The sequence below is a fragment of the Piliocolobus tephrosceles genome, chromosome 8, assembly GCF_002776525.5.
Source record: "Piliocolobus tephrosceles isolate RC106 chromosome 8, ASM277652v3, whole genome shotgun sequence".
NCBI lineage: Eukaryota > Metazoa > Chordata > Mammalia > Primates > Cercopithecidae > Piliocolobus > Piliocolobus tephrosceles.
Window position 1 is genome coordinate 92,950,968 of NC_045441.1, and position 19,861 is coordinate 92,970,828.

Sequence of the window (19,861 nt, forward strand, 5' to 3'; positions counted from 1 at the left end):
AGTGCAAAACAACAACAACAAAAAAGAAAGATAAATTCACGTAATTATATTCAAGCAGTATCACTGCATAAGATTGCATAAGAAAGAATACATTTCCAAATCCCAAACAATACGATCCTGTTGTATTATAAGCATACATTGAATACAATAACAAAAGTATCAAGGATTCTTATTAAAGTACCCGTTATCATGTACGCAAAATATTGCAAAACTTTAAAGTCACAGAACAAAACATTATTTTTTTTCCTGTTATCTTTTTTGAGATGATCAAATTTCTTCACACTTTGTGAACTGCATAGTTAAGATGGAGCAATGATTGAACTATTTGCAACTGCGGTTCCTTCTCCACTCTTTATATATTGTTTGGGCCATGAATCTATGCAAAGAGGTGTTTTACAAGAACGAAAGTCACATCATTCAGGACTTTCTAACAACCAAAATGATCTAATATGCTTAGATTTAAGTGGTCAGATTTTGCCTCTTCCTTCCTTTCCTCTCAATGTTCCCAGATCATTTGCAGAGAGATAGGTAACTAATTGACAGTGTTGTTTGAGAGTAAATTCCTGAGTTATATAGAAGTTGGACCAATTATTCCCTCATAAAACAAGTTCTAAAATAGTTGTATGAAATGCAGAAGCACAATCAATGAACATTATTCTTGACTGAAATGAAACAGCCCTGGTGCTTTCATGCAAACTTAACTGCTATAAACCTAAAAGATGCAATCACCAAAAGATGTGAAGTCTTGAGATAAAGATTAGCACTATAAGTGTCATTTGATAAGATGTCAGATAAAATACACATTTCTGTACATGTGATTTGAAGAGTCTAAGCCCCTAAAACTTCTCCTCACTAACCCCAAGATGCCTGAATTTCTCAACATTACATTTTCACATTGTAATACAGTTTTCTTTCCTGGTCTTTCCTCTTTTCTCTGCCCAGTAAAGGATGTTATAACATTGCAGTTCAATGTCTTTCCTCTTCTTATATCTTCCACTCTGCTGGTTATGGCCAATGAGTCAAGGTTGAAAGTGTCCCCATATCTATCTCTGCAGCTCGAACTCTCCAGAACTTGGGCTTGTATTTCCAGTTACTGGACTTAAGCTTGATATACCCACAGTGTCCCCGGACTGGGCCAGGAATGCTGAAAACCACTGCACAAACATGAAAAATCATTCTGTAATTTAGGCAAAGTTTGGAGAGAGAGTCACATTTTATCATAGTACAAATATAAACCTGCAAAAGAGTAGAATCCTGGACTGGGCCAGGAAAGCTGGAAACCACTGAATAAACAGGAAAAATCATTCTGCAATTTAGGCAAAGTTTGGAGAGAGAGAGAGTCACATTTTATAATAGTACAAATATGAACCTATAAAAGAGTAGACTTTAAAATCCACATGAATTTGCAGATGAAAAGAGACAAAATAAAGTTGCTTTCGGTGGGGTTAGGTGAGTATGTCATTGTTAGAGACAGTGACAGAGAAGTCTAAGAAACTCCATACTGTACTAAATAAATCCACCTTTTAAGTGTGGATTCATATTTTTTGTGGGCTTTTATTTTACATTCAAGGGGTATAATTGCAGATTGGGTTAACATTTTTGTGTGAATATTGAAACAGTTGTGAAAATAAGTTTATTAATAGGAACGATCACAGACGAACTATGAAATAGATCGAGTTTGTGTCTCACCATGTCATCACCATCTCTCAAGTCTGCATAGACCCAGGGTTTATGCAGGGCTGTCCCCAGCTCTTGAAGACACTGGTTTCCTAACCTCAGTTTCATGGATAAGTATATTTCGTCTTTTCTTCATTGATATGTGCTCTCCTACATTCTGTTACTGTAACAGAACTTACTATGTTTACTATGAGTGTAAAGAGATAATTGTTTAATACTATAAGAATTCATACATATTTATAGAAAGAAAATATATATATATATATATTCTTTTTTTTTTTTGAGATAGAGTCTCTCTTTGTCACCACGCTGGATTGCAGTGGTGCGATCTCGGCTCACCACAACCTCTGCCTCCCAGGTTCAAGTGATTCTCCTGCCTCAGCCAAGAATTCATATTAAAGCAGTGATCATTTAACGAAATTTTGGACACCCTCACTTTAGACACATCTGCTATCAGGCAAAATTCTACTGAGCTTTTACACTGTGTCAGACAATGTGCCAGACACTAAGAATGCAAATAAAACATAGAACCTGGAAAGTTGTGTTTCTGCAAAGGATACATGGAGACATAAATAAAAGCTGTGTTGGTAACAGAAATGAGAATCATAAAATGCTTCCAAGAAAGAAAGTGGGCCCAGAGGTATTTCTTTGAGGGTGAACAGGTGTAGACCAGGCAGGGAAAGGGTTGTATTTCGGGCAAACACAAACCATGAAATGGCCTAGTGAGCCAAGGAAAGTAAGGCGTTCAACTCTGGAAGTAGTAAAGGGTTGAAAGGATAAGTGAAGACACAGGCCTGAGCCTTAGGTATGACACCTGGGTCAGCTGTCCCAGTCCCCAGACGTGGTTGGAGATTGGCTCAAGCCACTGTACCTTACTGCCCTTATCTGAACATAATTACATTTCAATGTTGAAATTCCTGTTTTTAATTATATTCCAAGGGACCTAGAATAGATGGCATAAAGGGGCCTCCTTTCATTTGTGTTAATCTTGGAAAACCCACATTAGCTTTGTTGCCCTGGATTCCAGTCTCAGAGTACATGGAGAAATATGGCTGAACAGTTAAAAAGTGTGGAAAGGAGGATCCAAGGAGGATAAGGAGTTTGGACTTGGCTGTGTATTTAATGGGCGGCACTGGGTGGTTTTAAACACAGAAAAAAGGAGAGGTTTCAGAAAGGTCTCTCTAGCATCACAATAGAGATTTTTGAGATAAAGGGGAGAAAGAAAAACAAACACAATAATCGTGGAGTACTGATATTGACAGACTGGACTCAGAAACAGTGTGGGTAAGAAACTGTATGCCCTACAGTACTGTAGTCAGCAGAATAATGGTCCTTCTAAAAAAGGTACCACAACTCTATCTCCTATTGGTAGTGTGATTTGGGGCAATTTAAAAGCCCTGATCCTCAGTTTCCTCATCTGTAAAAGAAAAAAAAGGAAGAAAGAATAGTAATGTCTTAAGTCAGGATCCCCAGGATCAAACTCTGAGATGAAGACTGTTTCTGCAAGTGATTTATTATAGAAATGCTATCGGGAAAAACTCATCTCACATACCACAGTAAGCAAGATAGGGAAGCAGGAGGTTTCAGGCAACATCCTAACATCAATATAATTCTACAGGGGAGTCTCAGGGTGTAAATTACATCTCAGGTTTTCTTGCTACTAGAGGCAAGAGGGCGGGTCTTTTATACTCTATAGGAAAGTCCTTGGCAAGGGCATCCTGGGAAAGAAGTAAACTTGCAGGTGGTTTTGTCTGGCTCTCTGTGCCAGTAGACAAAGTGAGTCTAGTAGTGTTTGGGCATTCCTCCAAAGAGAGTCTCAGGGAAGGCTGCAAGAAGCAAAAGAATGCAGAAGCTAGAGGAAGGATACTCAGTTCAACCAAAGGGATCCTAGGAGATTTGGGTGGAGACCATGTCTGCCACAAGCATCTATCTCATAGACCTCTTATAAGAACTGAATGCATTCATATCTTTCTTTCTTTGGCTTTTAGGATTCCTAAACTTTTTTTCTTCTGGAATAGCATGCAATATTTAGCGTTCTGCTCTACAATCGGAGTGCTCAGTGATGAAATAATTTTTTCTTGACATAGCATCAAATCCAAAAAGGGTAAAGGCAGTGGAGAAATAAAGCGAATGTGAGGAATACCAAAATAGAGAAAAAAAAATAGTCTGATCCCAATTTCTGACTCCAAGGATAGTGCTTTCCTCAGGGTTCAACTTTTATCAGTCAAGATCCAGTCAAATGGTGTTAACTATTAGGAGAGGAAAAAAGCCCACTAAATACAGCAATAGTGATTATTGGGAATAGTCACTATCTGTCAGGCTATAGGAGAGTACCCAAGGAGAGAATAACTACGAAGAACTTCCCCCTACCCACCCGCCACCCTACTAAGCCTGAGAGTAGGACCTCATTGGAAATAATATGGCTGTGATCCCCTTAATGACCCAGAAATTTAAGGTGTCACACACTGGGCTGCTGAGGAAACCACCAGCTGTGTTTTCAGTAAAACTTGCTAGGAAGCCATTCCACTGACATGCCAGTGGCACTCCATAGAAAGACACACACTAGGGAACAGGCCAAATTTACTGAGATTATGTAACATGACCTTCTTGCACACCACTGGTCAGAAAGTCACTCACTGGTCACCACACCATAGGAGCAAGCAGGAAAACACTGGAACCAAGAAAAGGAACCCCTTTCTTTCTGCAGTTTCCCTAGCACCTTCTATTGACAAAGCTAAACATTGTGCCAACTGACCATAAAGACGTTTACGGATTTCAACTCTAATGTCACAATTTAGGGCAAAGAAGGGTGGCTGTGAAGTTGAAAAGCGCTAAATTAACTGGCACACACCCCAGTGACACTTCTGGGATTTGGGGGATGGGAGAAGTATGCTATTATGCCCAAATCCTCCTCCACTTGTTTACTTTTTTCCTAATTGCCCCTGAAAGAAAGCGCAGGCCCAATCTTTTGGGACACTATGTACTGAGAGCTGGTATGACACATGGTAAGTGCACAGAGAGTTCAATTCAGTAACTGAGACAAAGTCTAGAGCTGAACTACTTGGGTCTGAATGTTAGCTTCACCATTAACTAGATTTGTAGCCTTGCAAAAGTTCATCCTTGTATACCTCAGTTTCCTTACCTGTAAAAGGAGGTAACAGTACCTACTTTATCAAAATGTCAGGAGAAATGAAGTATTATGTGTAAAGCCTATAGAACAACATCTAGCATGTAGTTAGAACCTAATAAATATTAGTATCTTCCATGAATGGTAGCTTGTCATTTGGTTTTGCAATATGTATATTCGGTTCTCATGATGAGTTTCTATTTAGAACTATGCCTCATAATGCTACCACTCAACTTCTCTGGGTGAGATTAGGCTTTGCTATCAAGTCTTGCCTACTCCTGGGCATTGCTTGCAGCTCTGGCTTCAGATCCTGGCACTGCCCCTGGCTCACTGATTAAGCTTCACTAGTGCAGCCAACTTATGGAGGATCTGTTTTCTCAAGTGAAAAAAAGACACAAGGTTAAACAAATCATCTTTAAGATCTCTTCCAGTTCTGACTACATTTGATCCCCCTCATCCCCAAGTAGTAAGTTATACCTAAGAGAGAAAGAGGAAGTGAATTATCATTTCAAACGCCTACTCACCTGTGCCAGGAGAGCACTGCTGTGCCTGCTTTCCCTGATTTCATTCCCACCACAGTCCTAACAGATTAGTATTTTTAAAGTCCATTTAACAACTAAGAAAGCTGAGGCTCAGGAAGGTCAGTTTACTCAAGATCACATTCTCAGTCAGCAGCAGAGTCTGGATTGAAACCTGGTGTTTCTGTTTGGGTCGACTCAACATTTTTAACTGTACTGTTTGCCTCCTACATCACCTTCATCTCAGACATTAAGAATCCTACCTGTTCAGTGCTTTTCATCCTCTGCTTTAAAGAGATAAGTGGGTGTGCAATTTTTTTTTTGTCTGAAACATATCATTTAAAAGTTAAGCAAATGAAATTCATTTACCAGTTACAGGAATTAAAAAAAAAAAAAATCACTGTTAATGTCTCACAGGAAATTAGCTCTCCAGTGGAAATCAGCCTCCCTGCATCCTTTTTGCCCCTATCCTCCCCTCTCCTGGATGCAAACCTGGCGAAAAGAAGGGAACACTAGTTGGGATCAGCGAGCTGAGTTCCAGCTCCGACTGTGCCATTTTCACTCTCGGGAACCTTCTCCCCTTTCTCTGTGATTAAAGGAGTGTTGAGCCAGATCGTGTTAAGGTTTCTTCCCCAGGTACAAGCCCACTCTGGTGGCTTTCCTGGGCAAGGGAGAGCCTCTGCTTTCTCTCGGCCGCAGGTCCCTAGTTAAATTGTCCATTTCTCTGCGGAGGCTGCTCATTGCATCCGTTCCCTCCACCCCTAGCCCTGTAGACCCTTTCTGTTTCCCCTGCTTGGGAAAAGTGAAGCCCCTTACCCTTGGATAGCCTTTCACTAGACTACCGCAACCCTCCGCTAAATTACCCTACCGGCGGGGCGCGCGGGCGGGGGCCTGCCCCGGGGAATGCGAGGCTGCTTCCCCTCTGCGCCATCAGGGTACGCAGCCTCCAGTTCTCTAACTTTCTCCTTCTCTAAGAGGGAATTTCGAGAACTTTGAGACAAATAAGTGACTGTATAGATGAAGACATGAAACCTCTCTACACAGTGAACTCCCCCACGCCACAAGTCTCCCAGGGCTCCCAGGCCTTCTCCCGCAATGCCCCGCCGGGTCCCCCGCCCCAGTTCCTTCTCACGGCAGGATCCCACGCCAGGAGGCTCGCAGAGCCCGAGATGTGGCACCAGGCACCAGGCGCGCCACAAGTCCAGGTCCCGCTAGTTCTGCTCCATAGGAGCCCAGGTCGGAGGAAGTCAGCGCGTCCTCCTCCCACAGCAGCCTGGCGCGCTGCTCGGCCGCACGGAGGCTGAAGAAAGGTCCGCACTGGCTCGAGGCCCTTCCTGCCGGCCTCCCCACGCCGGGCCTCGGCTCCCCTCCTTCCCGGCTCCCGCCTCCTCCCGTAGGCTGCCAGGCGGACCCAGCCTGCCTCTCTCTCTGCCTTCACTACCGGGTCAAGCTGCGGAGGGAGGGAGGCAGCGGCGAAGCCCTCCCTGGCTCCCCACCCGGCGCGCGCGCCCCTCCTCCCGTGCCTCCTCCCCTATGCCAGTACAGTACAACTAGTACACACACACACACACGCACGCACACGCACCCTGCCACTGCAGCTGCCATGGATATCAGCTAACAACACACACCCAGGCGCGCGCGCGCGTTCCCACTCGCACCACGCAGGAGTGGCCCCCGGCATCCCTACCCTCCTTCCCCACCCCCACCGCACCCGCTCACCAGCTGGGTTACTGCTAGCTCCGGCTGCCGCCGCCGCCGCCGCCGACGCCACCACCACCGCTTCCTCTGCTGCGGGGCCACAGCCTTGAGTGTCATTCAAGGGACAGCACAACCTCACCCAAGCTCTCCTACCTCTGCCCAGCCGTCCCTCTCATCCTCCCCCTTCCTCGTCCACACTCCATCCAAAGAAGAGGGAAAGCACCGAATAGAGGGGGGAGAAGGCAAAGTCTGCTGTTCTTCCCCCTGGGCCCCCTTGCTCCTCCATCCTCATTCTCTCACCACCAACCCCCCAACCCCAAGGAGCCCCAGGAACTGAGGCGACTCACCCCACTGCCATGTCCAAAAGCTTGAAAAAGAAAAGCCACTGGACTAGCAAAGTCCATGAGAGTGTCATTGGCAGGAACCCGGAGGGCCAGCTGGGCTTTGAACTGAAGGGGGGCGCCGAGAATGGACAGTTCCCCTACCTGGGGGAGGTGAAGCCCGGAAAGGTGGCCTATGAGAGCGGCAGCAAGTTGGTGTCGGAGGAGCTGCTGCTGGAGGTGAACGAGACCCCCGTGGCGGGGCTCACCATCAGGGACGTGCTGGCCGTGATCAAACACTGCAAGGACCCCCTCCGGCTCAAGTGTGTGAAGCAAGGTGAGCGCAGCGGCTTGCTCAGTGTTTTGCCGGGCGGTGGGACCGCTCGGGGCGCAGGGCAATGAAAGGGTGGGCGCGCATGTTGAAAGGGGTGTGTTGCGCGATGATGGGGTAGGGGCCAGAGGGGACCCGCAGTGCAAGTGAGTTTCGCCGGGGATTCCACTTGGGGGCTAAAGGGAGGGGAGGGGCAGGTTGCGGTGTGGCGTGCAACTTTGTTTGCTCAGTTAGACCCTCCCCTTTGGAAGGTGCTCGGCCTGGTCTGACCTCCTCAGAGATCCTGGGGCAAATTGAATGTGCGTCAGTGGCATCACCCTAAGTGGATGAAGAGCTTTTGGGGAATGAAGGAAGGAAAGAAAGAAACAAGGAAAGGGAGGAAGGGAGAGAAAGAAGGAAGGAACAACTTTAGGGTGCAGCGGTATCACCAGCGGGTCTGGGAAGAGAGGGTGGTGGGGTGAGCGGAGAACTGCGTCCAGCGTTTCTGAGGCTGGGCTGGAGACGCCTGGGTTCCCAGCTATCCCTTAGGGATCCGTGAGCCACTGCTGGCGAGGAAGGAAAGGGACAAATTGCTTTGGGCGCTTTGACGGGTCTTCTGTAACTTTTCCCCTTCTTCACTCCGCTGTCCCCCTCCCCCGCCCACGGTCTTGTCATGTGGGCATCGCGCGTCACGTGCGCACTGACTAACCCCTGCGCTCACCCCTAGCCAGCCCGGGGGAGGAGGCTCCGGAAGAAGGCGCGGTGCTAGGAGCGCGGTCTAGTGCTGGGCGGGGGTCGGAGGAGATGAATGGTTTTAGGCAAGGACTTTACTCAGAGGTTGCCCTCATAGAGTGGAAGTTCGCTGTGGTTGGGCTCTCCTCTGGCTCCGATTTGGGGGGCGTGTTTTGGGGGAGGAGCTGGATGAAACCCTCGCTGGTTCCAGCCCAGGCTCCCTCAGCTCCAACCTGACTTTAAAGAACCTCGGTTGGAGGCTGTGATGTAGATTTGGAGAGATTGGAATCATCCAGAACTCTCTTTGCTTGAAAGAAAATTATGGTGCAGAAGGAGAGAAGAGTGAGATAAAAGTTTGCATAGAGGACAACTTTAAGTAGAATAAAGTAGTAGCTTTTTTTTTTTTTTTCTCACTGCACAATTCATGTGCGGTATGTATGGATATTTGTGGCACAGGCATATCAGCCTAAGGGTTTGTTGTTGTTGTCGTCGATGTTACACTGTTTGTCCTGACTCAAAGGTGGAATTGAGCATGTCATTACCTGCATTTTGCCACTTAATCGTGATCAATTACCAAGAAACGCTCTTACGGAGATGTACTGCACTGTAAAATTATTCTCTAAAAAACTTGTTTTAAAGTGAACAAGAGAAAAAGAAGTCTTGGACAAAATTTCTCAAATGTAAATTGCCATACAAGAAAATATTTTTCTTGGGGATTTTTGAGTATTAAGAGGTAATAAATTGAGATAGGCTATTATAAGTCAACGTAGCTCCATACTATACAACACTGAAGGGATATGAGTTTGGTAGAAAAGAAAATAGAGTATCTTGATATTTTTGAAGATAAGATACCTAAGGTTCAAATACAAAGCTTCATGTTAATATGTTAGATGTGAAATAATACCTTATAGGAATAGATATAAATGTAAAGATCTTTGGGTACAAAAAGTCCACTACGCAACTAATGACCATCGTTTTGTTGGCCAAATGCTTGGTATTTGTCGTGGAACATGGCTGCAAAAATTAAGTGTTGTTAAATTGGACTTAATAGAGTCCTACAAAGGGATGCCCTGTTATAGTTTGCAATGATCACCATATCTTAAATGTTGTGTTCAATTCTGAGCATGCCTGCTTGAGGAGGATGTTGGCAAACTCACATTAGCAAAGAGTAAGTTCAAAAGAGAAAGAAAGATTATTTTGTATTATAGATGTATTCTATGAAACGCAGTGGAAAGACTTCACTTGGAGAAGTGAGAATAAAAACTATCATTAAATAGTGAAAAGCTATCAGGTAAGAAAAGGAGTTCTGACTATCCTGTGATAGCCCACAGGACAAAATGGTGAGAAATCTATGAGAAATTTTAAAGGATGAAACCGCTTTACTTTGATTAAATCATGAGCTTTCTTTTTTTTTTTTTTTTTTTTTTTTTTTTTGAGACGGAGTCTCACTCTGTTGCCCAGGCTGGAGTGCAGTGGCCGGATCTCAGCTCACTGCAAGCTCCGCCTCCCAGGTTCACGCCATTCTCCTGCCTCAGCCTCCCGAGTAGCTGGGACTACAGGCGCCCGCCACCTCGCCTGGCTAGTTTTTTGTATTTTTTAGTAGAGACGGGGTTTCACCGTGTTAGCCAGGATGGTTTCGATCTCCTGACCTCGTGATCCGCCCGTCTCGGCCTCCCAAAGTGCTGGGATTACAGGCTTGAGCCACTGCGCGCGGCCAAATCATGAGCTTTCTAACAGAGTTTTCCAAAAATTCGTGACCACCCTGTGATGAAGTTCCCATCATTGTGGGTATCCATGAAGAAGCTGAAATGATCATATGCCACGGATTCCTATATAAGATGAGGACCTGGATTCGATATTATATGAATCCTGCCATAATTCGATCTAATGTGGTCTGTGATCACTCTTGTATTGAATTTTATGTGGAAGATTGTTGCTTTTAAAACTCAGAATATATGCTTATAAAGTTATATATTGAGGAGAAACTCTCTTTTCATTCTATATGAACCCTGTTTCATGCTTCACTGGTTCATTGATGATAAATTTGTATAATGATATCCACAGGAATTCCATTCATATCCTGAATCACTATTGACAAAAAACAAAACAAAAAAAAGTTCCTTTTACCTTGTGTGGACTAAGTAATTCTCCTGTACATTCTTTTAAATATGATTCATATTGCTATTCTAATCTTTTCTTTGTCAAATCATAGATTAATTTTATTTATGATTATAAAAAAATGAAAAATTCAGAAGCTTTACTATAGTGCCTGTGTGTCTTAGGTTTCAATACAGATGTCTTTTACTGGAAAATCATTTAGAAACTCTTGGCCCAGTAGTTATATTTTGAGAGAGGCAAAAAACTAGCATAGCTGAAAAACTTAAACATGGTTTGTTTAGCAGTTGTATTTTTAAAACATTAATGAGATGGATTTTTGAATATTCATTCCGACATTGGGTATTATACAGAAACTACATGCATATCATAGTTTAAGGAAGATTTTATAAAGAAAAGATAATATTTGAATAATAAGAATATTGTTAATAAGTGCACCAAGTAAAATTGCATTATTTACTCAATTTTTATTCACTTGTTTGCCTAATTTTACATTACAGTTATCATACTTTTAATCTGTCATAATTTTAAAAGGAGGTGAGTTGTTGGGATTTTAAGACATATTATATAATATATATATATATATCAAACAATTTTTAAAACTGTTTAAATTCAAGGAATTCTCTTTTTAATTTAAACTTTCTGCTTTTAATCCACACAATAATAAACCACATATTAAAATATGGCTTATTGTCATACCCAATTACTTTTTATGAACGATGGCATTTTATTTATAATAATAAACTTTCTGCACCAAAGGATGTAATGCTAAATTAACAGTAATTCTATGATCTCATTAATGCATCAGACCCAGTTGAAGAAAGTTTTCTGAGTGATGTTGAGATCTATATGGAAGTGCTAAAGGTCTTCTTTCCTTTTTCTTTTCCCTTTTTTAAGGTTTGCCACTAAAGTTCACAGCAGCCAGTTACACAGGCCTTTGTGTCCTACATTCCTTGCACCATGGCTGCTAATGCCTGTAATACCGCATAGAGACCTACATAACCTAGACTTATTTTCCCATTTAGGATCTCACAATGGGAAATAAAAGGCAAAAAAAAAAAAAAAAAAGAAAATTCTAATTCTTCCCATGTGGAAGATGGGCCAAATAAATCCTTTGAAATTCAGTTTTAGAGAAGATCTACATTGCTCTCCCTCCTACTGCTCCTTTCAAAGATACCTTCAAAGGAAAGTAGATCCACATTTATTAAGAGTCATACTTTCTTCTTGACTGACTTCAGGCTAGAATAATAGAGTCAAATCTCTATACTTCTTTGTATTTGAAACGGTAAAAACAAATTATGTCAAATTTTCTGTAAATAAAGATTGACTTTTTCCCATAAAAATGTGAGATATATGAATAGTATTATTTAATAAATACTAACATTGTTTAAACATTTTGATGAGTTTATTATTTTACAAATAAAGTACCATTAATGTTTTGAACAAGGTTAATGAGACAGTTCTCTTGGGGCATAATTTATAAGTGATATCAATGTAGTTTTTTGGTAGGTGTAGATAACTTAAATGGTATGACCTCAAATTTTAAATATGATTATTTGCTTTTTATCTGTACTATCTCTGTTCTTGACATTTGAACTGTTTAATCTTTTGACATGTTTATTATGCTCACTTTCCTTTTCATTGCTTGTAACTCACAAATTCACTTTCATAATGAGAAAAGCATATTCACACTTGACATCTCTGATTGATTATAGTTTAAATAATGATTTTCAAATACATAGCAGACCCTGGCAGAATCATTTTCCTCAGAAGGTGGGGTAGAGCAGTGGTTAAAGGTACGCTCTCCTAAGTAGACTACTTAGTTTTGATTCCTGAGTATGTCAGTTAGTGCTAGCTATACGAACAAGATAACTAACCTGGGGTAGTAATGGTACTTTAAGAATATTAGATAAGTTATGTATTTAAATCGTGTAGGATCTGGCAGGTGATAAGCATTATATAGATTTTAGTAAATGCTATTGCAAACATATTGTCATTTTGAGCTAGTGACATTATGAGGTGCTTTTAATTTTCAAGATATTTTACTCAATTCACATTAACTGAAAAATATGAAATGATTGACTAATTAATACAGAATAATTTGCAAGTTATATTTTAAGGTTTTTATGCAGAATGAAATAAATATTTTATTTGAAAAGAATTTATTTGAAGGATAATATCAATAAATACAATGGGACATATTTTCACGTTTTAAAAATAACTCCCACTGATCCTGCCTCTGTAAACATCTGCTATTTTATATTTATTTTATACTTTAGACATAGTTTATTTTTACATAGTAATTTATTTTCTTCATACTCCATGTCTTTACTCCCAAAGAATTGGTGAATATATTGAATTATTTACTCTAAACTTGACAACATAGAAATCCTATTAGAATTTATTAATTTAAGTTTAGGAGTTTATACTTCTTATATTAATACATCATTGTAGTTGAGAGTAAGTATCATGCTGTTGAACTTTTACTTCTCAGCTAGAAATTAAGCACTTCATAAAGAATAACAATAATAAAACAGTTAATTCATAAGTGTTCACAGTCAACAATGTATAATGAAGAAATGCATCAAATTCAGCAAAAAGAATATTTTGCATTTGTGAGTATTGCAATGTAAATAAGTACAAATGCAATTTGTACTGCATTTTATAGTATTTTATACTATACTATTTTGTAGTATCTTATGCTACTGTTAAAATACCATTAAATATTATTTAAATCCTATTAAAGTACTATAGTACTATTAAAATACTATTTTATAGTATTTCTATACTTGGTATGAAAGTAATGCAATATAAATAAGTCAAATAAGTCTCTGTATTAATACTGTTCCCCCATGATTTTAGCATTTTAGTTGAATTAATCCTATTTTATGATTCAATGGAACATCTACCTTGAAGCTCCAGGGTTCAATATTAATTTCTAAAAATCTCTCCTAGCTATAATCTGGCTATATATTGTGACAACAAACATACAACTTTCTTAGTATTGTGACTTTATTATTACTTACTCTATTCTATTCTCAGCTCTCTTCTGTCTCTAATATTTATTATATTTCCTTTAATAAAAGTAAATCATCTTATGTAGAAAACTTAGTAATAAGATCATAATTACTGAATTTACATTGTTAATTAAAGACTTGCATAGGGACATATTTCTGCTAAAAAGTACAATGTACAATGTCTATATCAATGTACAATGTCTATATCATCATAGATAATTAATACAAATTGCTTTTATTATTACATCTTACTGACATCTTTGTCAACTCTGTAAAAGAACTTCATATTGAGAATTTTTTTAAAAGTTAAAATTTGTGTTAAGTTTAATGTATGTTGTTGACTGTTTTGAGTGTTCTGGAAGAAACAATAAAAGTTTCCTTCTTTGATAAGTTATTGAATATCTCATTGATACGCTTTTTTTTTTTTTTTTTTTTTTTTTTTTTTGAGATGGAGTCTTGCTCTGTCGCCCAGGCTTGAGTACAGTGGCACCATCTCGGCTCACTGCAAGCTCCGCCTCCTGGTTTCACGCCATTCTCCTGCCTCAGTCTCCCAAGTAGCTGGGACTCCAGGCGCCCACCACCACGCCCAGCTAATGTTTTTGTATTTTTAGTAAAGAGAGGGGTCTTGTGTTAGCCAGGAAGGTCTAACCGTGTTAGCCAGGAAGGTCTTGATCTCCTGAGGTCGTGATCCGCCACCTCAGCTTCCCAAAGTGTTAGGATTACAGACAGGAGTGACCCACTGCGACCGACCCCCATTGATATACTTTCAAAGATCCATTAGGCTAATAAGTGGATGATTTATATGAATGACTAGATTTGTTTCAATATTTGAAATAATTAGATGGCTTGCTCTATCTGGGAAAATAATTTCTCCATGTAATCGTTACATGAATCCTTATGAGGTTTTGTGCCATTTTTATTTATTGTGGCTTACTTAAAAAAAAAAAAAATCACTGTCAAAAGCATGGCAGTTTAAGCCTAAATACATACTTCGGATATATCATTGGATATATCCAAACACAGATATGTTACAGAAGAAAAAAATAAACCTTTATAGTACAAAGTAAAAGAGATTTTGTCTGTGTTGAATTTTCTAATGAAAAAGTTTGTGGAAGAAATTTTATCAACCTCATAACTATAGTAAAACATATGCATATAACATCAGGAATTTTTCTGTAAATACCATGGATTTTATTAAGTGACTTTGTGAAATGAAGTAGAAAGAAACATAACTATTTTATTAAAAATCAAAATGTATATTTAAAAATCTATTTTTATATTACATTGTGTTTGAAGATATTTGTTAAAAAGTCAGTTTCCCAATACCAATATAAATTGAATTATTTATAATGCCATGGACCAAGAGTAGCACAAAAACTGTTTATACTTTACAGTGTCACTTAATAGATCACAGAGAATGTCTGAGTAAAAATAATATAGAAACAATTACATACATTTTTAACATTTTGCATTTTACAAGTGAGTATTGTTGCTTATATGAATATTTTGTGTTGCTAGGCAGAGGATAGTAAGTGCTATAGAAATCCACAGATTAATCTAGTGACATACCCTAAACTTGTCAAATCTGATTAGCTGGATTTTGTAAACACCAATAAGTTTCAGAAATATGAAATGTCCACTGTTGCTTTTTGTGAAGTTTTTTGTTGTTGTTGTTTTGTTTGTTTGTTTGTTTGTTGAAAAGTCTCACTTTGCTCTTCTTCAGTCTAGTGTGGGAGTCACCCTAGTGAACAACAGATTTGTTCTATATCTTTAGGTACATGGAATACACACACACACACACACACACACACACACACACTTCAAACACTAAGGTTCAGGTTGGAGTATAGCGGCGCCATCTCTGCTCACTGAGACCTCCGCCTCCTGGGTTCAAGTGATTCTCCTGCCTTGGCATCCCAAATAGCTGGGACTACAGGCACCCACCTTCACACCGGCTAATTTTTGTATTTTTACTAGAGACGGAGTTTTACCATGTTGGCCAGGCTGGTCTTAAACTCCTGACCTCAAGTGATCTGCCCACCTCTGCCTCCCAAAGTGCTGGGATTACAGGTGTGAGCCACCGTGCCCAGCCTTGTGAAGCATTCTGATCTGCAATACATAATTTCCTTTTTTTTCTCTGTCTATGATGTAAGGATGTTAAACTCTTTGCTAGACAAAATTTCTTCAAAACATAGCAAGTATTTGGGCTTGGAGGGTCACTAAAATCTTCCAAAAGTCTTGGCTTATTTCTAAAAACACCCTGAACATAGATAATGGTAATATTACCATTCTAGCAAGTCATATACTTAGGGAGTAGACATTTTGTTTGTGTGAAGAGTGAAGGCTGAATAAGCAGAAGAAAAGTGTTTCCCTCTTCTGGAAGAGCAAAAGCTTTATCAAAGATGCTATTACCTACTAGCAGTTAAAATACTCAAGTCCTCTTTCTTAGTGTTTCTTCTGAAACAGTATCTATAGTTGGATCTCCTTTTTCTCTTTAGTTGGAAGTTCCTATGCTTTGCTCTTCTTCAGTCTAGTGTGGGAGTCACCCTAGTGAACAACAAATTTGTTCCGCATCTTTGGATACATGGAATACAACACACACACACACACACACACACACACACACACACACACTTCAAACATTAAGGTTCAGTGCCAGCTTTTAAATAGTCTCAGAAAGGCACTCATGTATGTGAGGATCTAGCCTTATTTTAGGGAAAGCAGTTAAACTATTCCATGTGTGATAAATCAATCTGAAAAGCTTGCATAGTCACCCATCAATTTTCAATTGTGAGTGATATTTTTAACTCATTAACTCTGATAATGAGAGTCCATGAAGACATAATGAAATAAAGCACCTAAGTGATTTCTATGTGTTGTATATATTAGTTGTTGATAAGGGATAAAAAGAAGTCAGATTTAAAAGTTTGGATTTTGGTCATTTTTATTTGTATTGCAAAGTGGCTGGTGGACCACATAATGTACAAACTAATGTGCTGATGTTGCAATGTACGGGATAATATCCTAATATTAATGTTACAATGCACAGGATAATAACCTTATATTAATGTTACAAAAGAAGAGGCAGGGACAAGGTACATACTTATTCATGAACTGGATAACACATTTACAGAATGGTTTACATTTTTATTTGTTTAAATGCCTCAGAGTGAAATGAGAGGCCTGCATTCCATAATATGAATATATGGTATATTGCAATTATTAAAAATAATTATTAAAAATAAGTTAAATGATGTCTAATTTATAAGTGTTTAGCTAAAGCACAAGTACTGGCATTGCTTTGGTGAGAAATCAAAAATGTAAAGAAAAACTAAAACTAAGTTTAAGTGGAAAGCATCCCACAAGATTTTGCTATAAAGTGAAGAATATAATATTTTGAATTACATTAATGTTTTAAATTTAAAATCATTTTCCTTATGTCAGATTCATTATGGAGTACATACTGTATATGAATGTGAAAATACTGTCTGTGTATCTGGCTTGAAAAAAGGAATTTGTAAAATACATATATACTATAAATGAAATATAAAACTGTATAAATTTAATATATTTGCTAGCCCAAACAGTATGCTAAACTGAATCAATAAAATGCCTTCGTATATTCTTATCCCAAATCTCCCTTTTAAAATTAACTGGAAAGTCTTCATTGACTAATATAAAATCCATGATGCCTTTTATGATTGGGGAAATTGACATTTTTAACATTGACTAAGGAGATGCTTTGCTTCAGTTGAATATCTTTTCAGATAGGACTTAGAAAACCACAAATTTAGTTACTAAAGAAATTGTTGGTTGTCTACCTGGAATGCATTTCTTCTCCTCCTCCCCTACTTTCTTAGTATCAAAACGCCAGTTTTGTTCAAGTATCCACATGTTGATAACACTGGTAAGTGTTTCATATCAGGATGGCCTCATACCACGGGAAGGAACTAGACTAAATCAAGCAAGGTAATTCCATCTCTTCACCAGTTATTAGTTTAGGAAATGGCTTATAACCCAATTCTAAGTAAGGAAAAGTAAATTCCCTTGGGGACTTTCTGAGAAATTTCTTAGTTCTTCAGATAAAATTCAACAAAAGACTATTTACTTTTCTGCCTACGAAAGTTGCTCCACATGGAGGTGATGCCTGAAGCCAGAGCAGTCATGTTGCGATCGTGAAGAGAACTAGCCGAAAGGTGGAGGATGGCAGAACAGAATGAGGAAAAGCTACTGGCTCCTTAAAGAACTGCTGATATAATGAAGCTAGGACTGGCACTATCTCTGGTCTCCTTGTTATTGAGAGAATAATACAGTAGACAAGATGTTTAAGCCATTTACATTTGGTTTTCTGTTACTTACAGTCAAAATAATTTTTACTTATACAAACCTATTTATATAACTGTAAATTATAAGAATGGAAAAATATGTTTTATTCCTATTTTATTGTTTTGGAGATATTGGTAAAGATCTTTTTTACCAATATAAGGAGCATCTTTACCAAGATAAGGAGTAATCTTGGAGAATACATCATGATGTATTTTCCAGCTACATAAGCTCAGTCAAATTCTAGGCATGTCTCCATTACCTCCCTGAATTTTACTCTGGTAGGACTCAAGAAATTTTTTTACCATTCTGAAGTAATATGTAGGAACACAAATTCATTTTAAAATTATCCAAAATAGAACATAATGAAAAAATCAAACCAGCCACAAAAATATACCAACAATGCATGCAAAATCCAACTTGAAGTATTTTTAAAATTATATAGTGTTTACAAATGTCTGTGCTATTGACCCAAGAGTGCATGTAACTATAAACTGACTCATCAAAGTGTTCTAACTCCATTTTTCCAGGGCTAGAATCCATTAACTTATTACGAGACTCTCCAGTAAGAGCATGTAAAGAAAAAGAAAAAAAGAACAAAGAAATGCTGTGATATCTAAGTTTGAGGAGAAGCCAGGGGATCCCAGGAAGGAAACTAAGACTGAACTAAGAGCACTCTTAATGTCGAGTGAGTGGTCAGTACTGCCAAGCAAAGCAGAAATGGTTAGAAAGATGAGCTCTGAAATGTTTCCATTGCATTTGGCAAAAATGAAGATCATCTTTATTGGTGCTATTTCAGGGGAGTGGATGGCCACATGTCACAGGGTTGAAGAATGAATAGGAAGTGAAAAACTGGAAATCATGTATGCATACCACTCCTTCAAGAAACTTGCTTAGTAGTATGGGTTAATGGATAATTGTTCTGTAAGAAGATACATGGTTAGGAGGGGTAGGAGTTGTGTGTGCGTGTGTGTGTGTGTTATGATAGAAGAGACTTGAACTTTAATTTCTGTATTTGTCTCACAAATTTACTTTCTTCCATCAGGATAAAAATATTCTAGCAAATTAAGATCCTTTGATTAATTGAATGAATCATTATTCATTAATTTTTGTTTTATGTCATGCTAAAGCTGGGTCCTGGCATTAAAATGTTAATAAGGATCAGATTCTACCCTCTAAGAATGCAGAGTAGAAGGAGAGGCAAAAATATATAAAGCAAACCTTAAAACACTGTGCTCAGTGTGATGGTACAGAAGTAAACATTACTACCTTTACAGCACATAGGAGGGACAGGAGGAAGCAGAGGGGTATAATGTAGAGAGTGTGGATCTTGGAGTCTGAAGACTTAATTGGATTTCAGCTCCAAGTCCATTGCTATCACTTCCTTATGATGGAACTAACATTTTCTGAGCCTCAGTCTCCTCATGTTAGAGGGTGGTTATTAGAATCCAAGAAGATAGGACAGGTGGAATGTTTTGTAAAATGCTTACTGCAATTCTATTGAAAACATTGTTTAGAGATGGAAGATAGCAAGTGGAGCTGGGGAGTGCTGCACAGAATAAGAGATCTTTGAGATTGTCTCTAAAGCTTGAGTAGGGATTCAAGAAGGGACGTGTGGGAAGCAGAGAGAAGAGCGTGACCCAAGGTGGGAGAGGCAAAAGATGATCTGCTCTGGGTAGGAAAATAAATATAGACCAATGAGGCCAAGGAAAGCGGTAACTAAGCACTTCTGGAGGCAACCGAGAATTTTTCCAGAAAGGAAACTTGGAGCCATATCAAGGAGGCCTTACTTAGAAACCTGAACATTATGGACATTATATGTAGGTAGTTAAAACCACTGAAGGTGTTTAGGCAAAGGAGAAACATAAAGTGGTGGGGTTTCTGTTTTTTGTTTTCTTTCATGGGAGGGATTGGGGGAAGGGAGAAAATTTGGTTTCAGTTATTTATGGAGGGGAGAAGAAACTGAGAGCAAGGCTTAAGTTTTGGCATCAGTACTAGGAATGGAGGGAGGAGGTGAGCTTGAA

At 39.2% G+C, this 19,861-nt stretch overlaps 1 protein-coding gene and 1 long non-coding RNA gene across 2 annotated transcripts in view; one reads left to right on the forward strand and one right to left on the reverse strand.

Annotated features, from left to right (window-relative positions):
• Window positions 1-921: 921 nt before the first annotated feature.
• Window positions 922-6,713, reverse strand: LOC111552477. Its single transcript, XR_002734641.2, has 4 exons — window positions 6,455-6,713; window positions 5,692-5,814; window positions 1,690-1,855; window positions 922-1,154 (listed from the first exon to the last, which is right to left on the reverse strand). It is a non-coding gene; the product is annotated as an uncharacterized LOC111552477 (long non-coding RNA).
• Window positions 6,714-7,376: 663 nt separating this feature from the next.
• Window positions 7,377-19,861, forward strand: part of MAGI2 (membrane associated guanylate kinase, WW and PDZ domain containing 2) — a 1,516,313-nt gene continuing 1,503,828 nt past the window's right edge. The window contains exon 1 of the mRNA XM_026448702.1: window positions 7,377-7,677. Within this exon, the coding sequence (XP_026304487.1) occupies window positions 7,377-7,677 (301 nt within the window). The remainder of the gene's footprint in view (window positions 7,678-19,861) is intronic.